Source organism: Vipera ursinii (assembly GCF_947247035.1).
Source record: "Vipera ursinii genome assembly, chromosome: 2".
Classification (NCBI taxonomy): domain Eukaryota; kingdom Metazoa; phylum Chordata; class Lepidosauria; order Squamata; family Viperidae; genus Vipera; species Vipera ursinii.
The window spans coordinates 246,170,386-246,182,486 of NC_139513.1; the positions used below are offsets into that span (position 1 = coordinate 246,170,386).

At 38.3% G+C, this 12,101-nt stretch overlaps 1 protein-coding gene across 5 annotated transcripts in view; it reads left to right on the forward strand.

Moving 5' to 3' along the window:
- The window catches only part of EPB41L4A (erythrocyte membrane protein band 4.1 like 4A), a gene marked incomplete at its 3' end in the record, with an annotated part of 88,465 nt that overhangs the window by 48,499 nt on the left and 27,865 nt on the right, over window positions 1–12,101 (forward strand). For all 5 annotated transcript variants that reach the window (XM_083351481.1, XM_083351479.1, XM_083351483.1 and 2 more), the window contains 2 exons: window positions 5,235–5,326; window positions 8,345–8,422. In XM_083351481.1, coding sequence (XP_083207607.1) covers window positions 5,235–5,326; window positions 8,345–8,422 — 170 coding nt within the window. The remainder of the gene's footprint in view (window positions 1–5,234; window positions 5,327–8,344; window positions 8,423–12,101) is intronic.

Consider the following 12,101-nt stretch of genomic DNA (forward strand, 5'->3'; position numbering starts at 1 on the left):
GGTAGGATATAGATCCAATAAATACAGAATATAATTAAATGTGAGATTTATTTCTGCAAAGGATTTATTTTGTAAACAACTATAAGTAGACAGGGATAGCAATTGAAATAGAAATTTCCATCACCAAACAGTGTGGTCAGAAAAGCATGAAATCACATTGACTACATTACTCAACAATGGCAATCACACGTTAAGCAAGTCTCAGGCAGTTCACAGGCAGGCAGCTATGTAAGGTGTTGGGCCAGGGATGGATGTTGCCAGGTAGAGTAGGTTATGTGAGTGGCCTGCGAGACATGGGAATGTGGAAAGCTGGAGGATGCAGTGGTTAGGCAAGGGAGGGCATGCAACGAATAGCTCCAGTGTGGTAGAGTCGGGATTGGCTATTTCCAGGCAGAGGAGAGTGCAAGAGATTTATGACCTTCCCTGTCTGCTTCCCCATTGATTTTGATTTTGGAAAGCCAGCAGGGAAGGTTGCAAACAGTGATCACGTGACCATGGGATATTGCAAGCCAATTGCCAAGTACCCAGATTGCGATAATGTGACTGCACTGTTCTGGGATGGCCAGAACTTCAAGGACAAGTAAGTCTCCTTTTTCAGCACCGTCATAACTTTATTATTACTATTAATGGGGAAAAGTTATAGAAAAAAAAATTAGTGATACCCCCAGCTACTGCTCTTTTGTCTATCTCTTTCACTTGAGGTGGCGCTTTCAAAGTTCTTATAATGTAGCCTTCCCTGACATGATAGTTATAATTCCAACACAAGAGAGCCAATTTAGTATTAAGATATCAGTCTAGAAACCAGTGAGTTCTAGTCTCGCCTTAGGCATGAAAACTAGGTGGGTGATTTTAGTTTAGGCCAGGGGTAGGCAACCTTGGCTCTTTTATGACTCATGGACTTCAACTCCTAGAATTCCTGAGCCAGCATGGCTCAGCATGGAAACCTCTCCCTTTCCCCTCAGCGTGGCTGGCTCAGGAATTCTGGGAGTTGAAGTCCACGAGTCATAAAAGAGCCAAGGTTGCCTACCTCTGGTTTAGGCAGTCGCTCTCTTTAACCCACAATATCATACATGGGTGACAAGCCAATCAATCAGTTCCAGTCACAGGTAAATGCTCTACATTCGGTTGATCCGAAAATGGACTTTGAACTTGCAGGAAAAAAACACTAGGAAGAAGAGTGGTAATTCTAACACAACTGTTACAAAAGAGTGTTTGCACTGCCTGTGATGTCTATGTAAATGTAAGTAATGTCTGCATATATGAAAGTAAGGCGACTAATGTATAATGTATGTATATAATAAATGTGCCTGTATGAGTGACGTGGTAGCCTAGAGGTGGAACTGTCACCTCACAATCAGGAGGCTGTGAATTCGATCCTAGATAGCAGCAGATTTTTCTCTATCTGGGCACAAAGAGAAAATATCTACTATCTACTGTGAGCTCCTCATAGGCATCAGCAAGGGCATCCGGCCAACGCTCAACTCCATTCAGTCACCCGACTCCACCCCAATGCAAGGGGTTGCAGGGTCATTACAAGAAAAAAATAGTGCCTGTATATGATGTGACTTTATTACTAATCCTGGTTAAAAGCATTCTAATTTTAATTAAGTGATGGAATTATATTGTTGTACTGCAACTGGGATTGTATACTGTCCATCACAATAATTCAGTAATAAAGAAAGATAGAGACATAGCCTGCCCGAAACCTTTTGGTATTGGAAACATTCTACAGAGAAAAGTTAGCTAGAATGATAGTTGAGTCTTATTTTAAACGGCAGTGAGGTAGCATCCATATTTGGTGATTGTAAAATAAATAGAACAAATTGCTTGGTAATAGTAACTCGAGATCAAAAATTTCACTGTTATTCTTCCAAGATCTCCAATTTGTGGATGAGATGGATAAGAAACAAAGCAAATTTACCCAACAAATAACATAAAGTTTAAGAGAGTCTGTATCAAGGTGAATCAATAAATATCTGATACTTGGTATCTATGTAGCTTGCTGGGCTACATGGTGTAAAAGTGTTTTGTAATCACTTTCTTTCAGGACATTTCTTCAGCTTCCCAATCTAGCATGCAGTCCTGTTATTCTCAGTCATGTATTTACCAGGTTCATTCTTGTTAGCTTCCAACTTACCTTCCAACAAGATCAGCCAGGTACTGATACCTGCTGAAACATGTTTGGGTAAATGGACTCTCTAAAATTCAGTCCCAAGGGATAGAAAGTAGCAATCACAGATGTGCTGTTGATAAATTACCAATTGAAGTGTAAGATGAAATTAGTTGGAGAGATTATCCCCAAAATACACTTAAAATTATGTGTAATATCTACAAGTTATTTTTTTAAAATGAAGTAGTTTTTTTAAGTCCTGTTGATTTATTTCAAGAATTTTATCTGCTTTTCAGCTGAAAACCTTACACAGCAGCTCATAAAGATCTGCTTTAAAAAAGAAAGCTTTTACAAGCCTGCTGTCTAAAAACCAGAATATTTATTTATTTATTTATTTATTATTTTATTGGATTTGTATACCGCCCTATTCCCGTAGGACTCAGGGCGGTTTACAGGGCAGTTAAAACCATGAATACAAAAAATTAAAAACAATTAAAACAATTAAATTAGATTCAAGCCCCAAGAGTAAATCTAAAACCCAGTTAAATTAACAACCCTACAGTCTGGACCAAACAGATCGAAGAGCCAAGTTTTCAGGTCCCGGCGAAATGAGCGAAGGTCGGGGGCAGTCCTAAGTTCTGTGGGTAGTTGGTTCCATAGGGCAGGCGCACCCACAGAGAACGCCCTTCCCCTGGGAATAACCCGCCGGCATTCATTAACCGGCGGTACCCTGAGAAGGCCCTCCCTGTGGGGGTGCACAGGACGATGGGAAGATGATGCCGGCAGCAGGTGTTCCCTTAGATAGTCCGGACCCAAGCCATTTAGGGCTTTATAGGTCATTACCAGCACCTTGAATCTTTATTCAAATATACACATTTGCACACACACACACATAAAGAGATTGGGATAAGGCAGGAAGAAAGAAGCTCCTTTAAGCATTATTTCTGAATTAGAATACGTCTAGCTGCAAAAGAAAGAACTCCAGAACTGCAAATGTTTGAATCCTAGATGAGCCAGTGGTCTGGCCTACATCCCTGAGGAAGGGAGCAGATCCATTAAGCTGTTTCTTTCCTCTGATTTTTTCAATGGGATGACCCTGTTTCTCATTTCTCCTTTTGCAAAAGGAACATGTTAAAGGAACGCTGCTGAATGATAAGGTCTTTCAAATGTATTCAGTTTTCTGCATTGATATGAATGTCCAAACTGCATCGCATCAGCTTTCCAAATCTATTTGGATTGTTTTGGAATAAAAATTTTTCCCATGAAATTCTAGTAGAAAATGTGGACTGAGCTATACTATCTTTAAATAATTACAGAACTGGTTAAACAGTTAGACACAGTTTTTTCTATATCTCAAGTGACTTCACAATAAGATGGAAGGAAATGTGAAGTGGCAATACTACAGGTCCTTGTTCTAGGCCCTGTATTGATCAACATATTTATAAATTACTTTGATGGATTACAAAATATGTTATCCAATTTGTTGACAGTAAAAAGCTAGAGGGAAATGCTAAGCATCTATTTTGTCAGTCTCAAAATACAGAATTTTGACAAGCTGGAACAATAGACAGAATCCACGAAGTAAAATTTTAATACTGTGTCCTTTATTTGAATAGGAAAAATCAAAAGGATAAGAGAGGTGTAACCATAATATTCAGCAGTAGATGTATAAAGGATCTGAATCTCTTGGTGACTCATGAGCTGAACCTGCGCCAATAGTGTATATGCACCTCCCCTCCACCTCCAAATAAAAGAAATCTAGGCTGAAATCAACAAAAATATAGTGTCAGAATTACCCACACAAGTCATTGTTCTTCTCTGTCCTCTGTTGATCGTACCAAACTTACTGTATTGTTTCCAGTTCTGAGTAACACATTTCAGGAAAGCCAACTACAGTATAAATTAGTGTGTGATTTAACATCATATGCAAGGAGATGAGAACTTTGTTTCCTAATGTTTTCTGTTTGCTAGATTTAAAAAAAAACCCTCCAGAGATGCTGTTTTCACTGAAAGTCATTCTAGCTACTATGTTGGAATTATACTTGAAGATCAAAAGCTTTGCCACCATTCTCATAACATTATGACTTGACAGGAAAACAGTACCCCATATTCTGACTTGAATTTGTTCATCTTTTAAGTCTTTCAATATACCAAAGAAGAAATGGTATGCTTGGGTTGGTAGAGGAGACTTCATTCTTTTATTCTCACTATGTGAGAGAATTTATTTGATAAAGTGTATATATAGTTTCTATTTCAAGTATCTTAGAATTTGAAGCAAAGGATGCAAATAGTATTTCAGGTGCACCCATTGATCTTATAATTCACAGTAGATTTATTTATTTTTCTTACTAGTGGGGCTAGAAGAATGATACTCAAGAAGGAAGTTAAATCCTGCAATCCTGTGTACTTTAAAAATAGTGTTTTATAGGGTTGTATAGAGGTTCTTCATTTTAAAAGTCAATCCATTATAATAAGATTGTTTTTATTCAAGTTTTAGATATAGCAGATATCTTTGGTTGTTGAAGGTGCTCTAATTCTACTTACAATTTCTATGAATTAATTAAACTTATGTGATTGAAAGGGTAGTATTTTTTGTGCATGAATTCCCTTTAAAAAAATGTTTAGGACATCTTGTTGATAGAGGTGATTTTTGAAAAAAAGCCACAAACTTTCTTTAGTAGTATTTTCTATACATCTCACAGTTAATAAACATGTATTTGGGATAATTTCTGCTAATACTGTATATTCATGATTTTAGCATTACTTTTGTTGTAGGTCAGTCCTGTATCTTGGTACTCTATACAAAACAATTTGTAATTAAAGCAACTCTGGTACATCTATTCGGTTTCCAATTAATGAACTGAAGAAAAAGACAAATGCCTTACTAACAGTCAAAATGATTTAAGTAGTACTTGAGGTAGTAGTTGATCTTCCAAAGTAAAGTGATCAGTGTTCTACATATTATCAGTAGGCCTAACTTCAGTGAAATTCTCAATGACCACAAATGGTCCTTGATCTAGGCTAGACATGAAAAGTGTATTTAGCACTCATGAGCTCAGGTTATTGAGTGCAATCCTTTTACATCAGAATGATCCCCGTAATATTATCATCCTTTTCATTTCAGTGTAACGAAACTTCCTTCTTTTTTGAAGCACACAACAAAACTGCATGCAAGCATTTATGGAAATGTTGCGTAGAACAGCACACATTCTTCAGGTAGGTGAGCTGAAGCTCCAAGGAATCTGTTACTGAATGATGATAGTAAAAAAGACATATCTGAGCAGATTAGGGAAGATATATTTATCTAGAGTTTTAAAAGACAAGTATTTTGGATTCTTCTGTTTGTCTAGCTATGTTTAGGATAGGTGTGCCCATTTCATCAGACTGGTTTGGATACAAAAATAAGAATGGTAGATACATAGCTACTGGATTTGGTCTGCAACTGCTCAGGCAAGCAATTTCCAATTTCTGTAATGGGTAGCTCTGCGATAGTGATTTTGCTTGACTTAATCTTTTTTTCCTGCTTGTCAGAGGTCCATTTTTTGTAACCCAAACTACCGAATTTCTTAGAGGGGTATTAGCACTCAGATATGAATGAATTTAAAAGAAAATACAGGTTATCTTTGGCTTGTGCCCACAATTGGACCCAGAAGTTCCATCACTAAGCAAGGCAGTTGCTAAAAGAGTCGTGCCTAATTTTACGACTTTCTGTCACAGTTGTTAAGTGAATCACTGCAGTTGTTAAGTAAATCACATCATTAAGTGAATCCGGCTTCCTCCATTGACTTTGCTTGTTGGAAGCTGGCTGGGAAAGTCGCAAATGGCCAGCATGGATCCCAGGATGCTGCACCCATCATAAATTCATGCCGATTGCCAAGTGCCTGAATTTTTATCATGTGATTTGAGGATGCTGTGACAGTCTTAAGGGTGAGGACAAGTTGTAAGTCACATTTTTCAGTGTGGTTGTAACTTTGAATGGTCAGTAAATGAATGATTGTACTTGTAAGTTGAGGTCTACCTGTAGTTTATCACTGCTAGTTCCAATGGCAGGAAAATAATAACTCAATCTAGAAGTGTTTTCATAACTATATGTAAGATCATGACAGTTTTATAATACTTAAGGAATTCTGTGCTTATGAATTGGTCTGATTTGTATTTGTAGAATTGTATTTGTAGAATTCTTTGAAACAAAAAGTTGAGGTCGGCTCTTATATTCTGTATTAATATTTATGTTATTTTGCCTTGTAGCTTATCATTAAAGTAGTCTTGTGCTGTTCTATTGAATTGAGTGATTCTTAAACTAATCTTCAATACAGCCATTAAGGCAGGACTTTTCTGAAATAGACAAGTACAGTGCCTTTTCTTCCCATTGTGGTCTGTTGTTGTAATTCAGAGAATCTTTGATCTTACACATTTGTCTCTAAAAGTTGTCACTAAGAGCTCATTTATATAGTGACTGGAAGTAGGCTATGGTGAGCCCTGCAAGGTCCAGATAAGAAGCATAACTATGAGGACTAATTCTATTGTAAGCTTACCTTAATAGACTCTTGTAAGACTGTTCTGAAAGTATTTCTTTTTTCCTTTTACTCCTCAGAAAACTAGAGGAGATCCCTTCTCAAACATTTCTCATACCCTCCCCCCTTCTGTAGACCGAGACACTTTTTACTTGCCAGTTGTCCAGTCTTGACCATTCTCTCTTATCTCCCAAGATCATTCTGTGAGAAGTTTGTATTCCGCCCCCCCACACACACCTCCAGTTTTTTCTTGAAAATAAACATACATCTCTGCCATTGATATTCTCCCTTTCTAACTGCTTGCCTATAATTTTGACTTTAAACTCCAGTTGAAGAATCTTTCCCTTTGATGTGAACCAGTACATTGGGAAAAGGAACCACCAGCCTCCTTCCAGCCATGTCTGTGTTTTTCAATTAAACTATATATTAATAATAGCAATAGCATTTAGATTTATATACCGCTTCATGGTTCTTTTCAAACCTCTCTAGGTGGTTTGCAGGGTCAGCATATTGCCCCCAACAATCTGGGTCCACATTTTACTGACCTCAGAAGGATGAAGGCTAAGTCAAGCTTGAGCTGGTCAGGATTGAACTCCTGGCACTGGCAGAGTTAGCTTGCAATACTGCATTCTAACCACTGTGCCACCACAGCTCCTATAATGCCTGGATTTTACTGATCCAAATAATTAATAGGGATAGGCAAACAGATTGCTCCTGATAATAATGACTATCGTGTTTCCACCTCAACAAGTTTTCTCTCTATTGCTGTCAAATTGCCCTGAAATGGCATATTCTATGGAGGGAAAAGAGAAGAAAGAAATATGACTGCAGGTCCATCATCCCAAATCTGGAATACAGAACAGAAGCAGCTAGTGGGAAGGCTTTATTTCAGTCCTGAAGAAACACAGGGACTGTAGTCTCAGTTCTGGCCCAAGAAAACCAGGCGCCATCTCTGTGGAAATATACTGCCAAGGATCTGACCTATAATGGACTTGTAGTTAATTGATTACTTTAGAGTAAGGTTTGCTAGTGATGGCAAACAAAGAGCAATGCACAAGAGTCTCTTCGCTTAAGAGAAAAATGACCTTGAGGTTTCTTTGGGCTACCCTCAAAAAACATCCCCAGTGAAGATTTCCCCTTCTTCAATCTTGTTAAGTTATCCCTGTGCCTTTCTCAGCGTACCATATATTCAGCATCCAAACCACAGCTTATTGATATTTCTTTGGGGGAAGTGAAAATGGGCGATGTTTTAAAAATTAATATTTGTACGGATAGAACTTTAAAAAATCTATGTGATTTCCAGCTCCCAAAGGAAAAAAAACACTGCAGTGAAAAATTGCCCTTCCATTATCATTGGGAGGAGATGGGAGGGCTGCTGGTCACTTTGATAGCCACAGTGAAAATGGCCATGGAAGTGCAGAGCCTGCCAGTAGGATGGAAGATCTTGCAGTGGGCCAATTGCATCTGAGCAATTGTGGGCAAAGTTTGTGGGCAAATTGTGGGCAAACCTTGTGGGCAAAGTTCTTGAAATAATCAAGCTTTGAAAGCAGAGTATCTCAGACCAGCTTCAGCTGGTAGGAAGTTGGTGACAAAATGGAGGGCTGATTCTGAGGATGTCCTCAGTAGTACTATAGAAGGAGACTACATGCAATCTATATTTTCTTTTATTTGTGGCTAGTTCTATAAGGACAAATGTACTATGTGTTTTAAATTGAAACAGAATGCCAGAAAATGAATCTAATTCTCTATCAAGAAAACTTGGCAAACTTGGATCTCTTGGTTATAAACATCGATACAGGTAAGAATAAGATAATATTACTATTGTGACTTGAAGCTTTAATTTCAGGATGCATTTATGTGTCTTTTTTCTTTGTTCATGGAATCTTAAATTTTAGGTATTGTGTGCTGTGATTTTCTATCCCTTTTTTGAGACAGGTATTATAAGCACAGCTTTAAAAAGGATTTGAGGAACTCATCTCTAGGCTTTTATTAAAATTACAGCTGCAGAGTTTGTAAAAATGAAACCTGAAATATGCTTTAATGTTTTAAGAGTTCTGTTTATAATGTATACTTTGCTTGCTGATTCTAGTGGCATGTGGTAACTTATTTGAGTCAAGATTTACTCCTGGCAATTTTACAGATATTTTGAAGAGGGTTTTTTTAAAAAGCAACTGTATGAAAATAAGTTACTATTGTCTTCAAGGATTTTTCTCCAAATTTTGCTGTCTAACTTACATCTTTGGAACATCTTGGTATTAACCAATTTCTTGCTACAGTTGTTAAGTGAATCCTTGCAGTTGTTGAATTAGTAACATGGTTGTTAAGTGAATCTGGCTTCTCCATTGACTTTGCTTGTCAGAAGGTCACAAAAGATGATCAAATGACTCCAGGACGCTACAACTGTCAAAAAATATGAGTGAATTGCTAAGATCTGAATTTTGATCACCTGACCACAGGGATGCTGCAGGGGTTGTGAAAAATGGTTATAAGTCACTCTTTTTAGTGCTGTTGTAACTCTGAACAGTCACTAAATGAACTGTTGTAAGTCAGGGATCACCCCTAAGCTGAAGTTGCTTTTGTGTATCTAAGGCAATGGTGTGTATTTGTCAACCGGAGAAAGAAACTAAAAGAAATATTTTTAATATTTAATAAATATTTAATAAACCACAATGAATGGATCTGATTTAGCACAATTGACATGCACAGCTTTGAATACTTGGTAGAAGTGTTATGTTCTACGTGAAAACAATTTGACTTTTATTTATAGCAAGCTTATACAGGCGTTTGAGGAGGAAAAAGTACAAGAATAATTAAACAAGTAGTGACATTTCTGTTTTTAAGGATGGAGTAACAAAGATTTTTTAACAAGAGCAAATAAGCAGTTTTCTACAAAGAGAAAACCCAATGGACAAGGGTGATGATTAAAAAAAAATAGAGCTGGAGAACCCCAGTGTGGCCAAAAGGGCAGAGATGTGAAAAGAGATAGGTAGGTGGAGGGAGCTGAAGACAGTCCTTTACCTTAGTGAACGTCAGGGCTTGGAAGGATCAAGCATGTTAGGGATTGGGGTGGATCCTCAACAAATGACCAGTGGAATTCAGTTAACGGCAGCAATGGGGTAATGCTGGGATTGCTGTCACTAAGCAATGCAGTCATGTGACATCATACTTTATGATCATATTCCTTAGCAATGGAAATTTAGGTCCCAGTTGTGGTTTTAAGTCAACAACTACCTGTAACCCTTTCTGCTAAAATAAATATTTGTTGTTGTTGTTGTTAGTTGCGAAGTCGTGTCTGACCCATCACTACCCCATGGACAATGTTCCTCCAGGCCTTCCTGTCCTCTACCATCTTCTGGAGTCCATTTAAGCTCACGCCTACTGCTTCAGTGACTCCATCCAGCCACCTCATTCTCTGTGGTCCCTTTCTTCTCTTGCCCTCAACCTTTCCCAGCATTAGGCTCTTCTCCAATGAGTCCTTCCTTCTCATTAGGTGACCAAAGTATTTGAGTTTCAACTTTAGGATCTGACCTTCTAAAGAGCAGTCAGAGTTGATCCCCTCTAGGACTGACCTGTTTGATCACCTTGCAGTCCAAGGGACTCACAGGAGTCTTCTCCAGCACCATAGTTCAAAGGCTTCAATTTGATGCTCAGCCTTTCTTATGGTCCAACTTTCACAGCCATTCATTGCAACTGGGAAGACCATAGCCTTGACTACGCACTTTTGTTGGCAGGGTGATGTCTCTGCTTTTTAGTGTGAAATAAATATATATAGGGACAAATTACAAATGTGAGGCTAAGACTGGTCACAGCGACCTATTTCAGATTTAAATGCTTTTAGAAGGAAGCTATGCAATTCTCTTCCTCCTCCTTTTCTCTTTCTCTCATTATAATCCTCCTCCCACACATCCACCCACTCCTCCCCCCCCACACTTAGTGTTGGAGGTTTGGCATTTATTTTGCTCAATAATTAAAGTTAACAAGCAAAGCAGATAATTTAGAAAACAGGTATGACAGTGTTGCCTATTGGGAAACTCCAATTAAAATATTCCCTGGACACTTGTTAATACATTTTAAATTAAACAATAATATCCTTTTTTAAAATAGAATTAAAGGATGTTAAGTCTAATTCATGCTTGCTGTATAACTCAGATTTAAATCAAATACACTATAAATAAAATGTATGTGACAAATTTTATATATATATATATATGTCAATCCATGATGCAAGGTATAATGTATAGCTCTCCCCATCAAGGATATGCACATATCTCAGTAACTGCAGAGTGTTTTTGATGTTCTTTTCTGTTTAATTGTAGTTTTAATTGTTAGATAAATCCAGCTGGATGTTTTTCATGTATTCTATAGCATTCTATGTTGCGGCAACTGAGAATTATTACTAACAAAGTTAAATTTTGCAAGAAAATTCAAGAACAAAGCTTTATAAAGCCTTGAGTTTGTTTTATTTTACCTGAAAAGGTTATTAGATCAGATATGCAACAATGTGGAAAAGCACATATTAACAGTAAAATGTCTCTTTGTTCTAATCTAAACTGTTTTTGTAAAGTATTTTCAGAACACATTGTTCATCATTTGAATTCTGAAATTCTTGTAAGTTTTCCTTACATTAAGAGACTAAATGTTGAATCTGGGCACTATAATTGACATTTATTTTGCTAACTAATTTGTGTGTGGAGCTAATGTTGTAAATACAGCTTGTGCAGAAAGTGGAGGTCTGTTCACTGCATCTGGTGTGAAAACATTAATCTGTACCAAAGCAGCTCCACTTCTTGACTATTAGCCACTTAGTCAAATTCAAGGTTTTGTTTTGGTTGGTAATAATATCTATTAGATTGCTATTCCAGGCCTGATTTTTTTTATATGCTTGATTTGTACACATCATGTTAGATCGGGGGTTAAAACCGGCCAGCTTCACTCGATTTCTGTGGTTCACAGAGTCTCAGTCTGCTGATTGCTAAGCCCATTGATTTGAAGATATTTTAGGATAGAAAGGATTGGTCAGATAGAAATTGCAAATTGAAGTTTTCCTGTAGGAGTCTGTCTGCTGCCAATAGCCTATAGCAGACATGTCAAACACAAGGCCCAGGGGCCAGATCCGGCCCGTGAAGTGGTTTCATGCGGCCCGCAAAGCCATCCTGGAAACAGTGAGGGAACAGCCCCCACTGCCTTGGCCCTGGCCCAGAGACCCTCCTCCTGCCAGAGACCCTCAGATCTGTCCCACTCCTGCCCAGGCCCCCATAGGCACCCTTGATGTGAATGATGTAGAGCTGGCCATGCCCACCCAGTAGGCCATATGCACTTTAGCCACGCCCACCCAGTAGGCCACGCCCACCCAGGCCACACCCGCCCGGCCCCCTGAGGGCAACCGCAATGCTGATGCGGCCCTCAATGAAATTGAGTTTGACACCCCTGGCCTATAGCCTTTCTGGTGGTCCCAAGTTACCATGGCCAGCATCTCC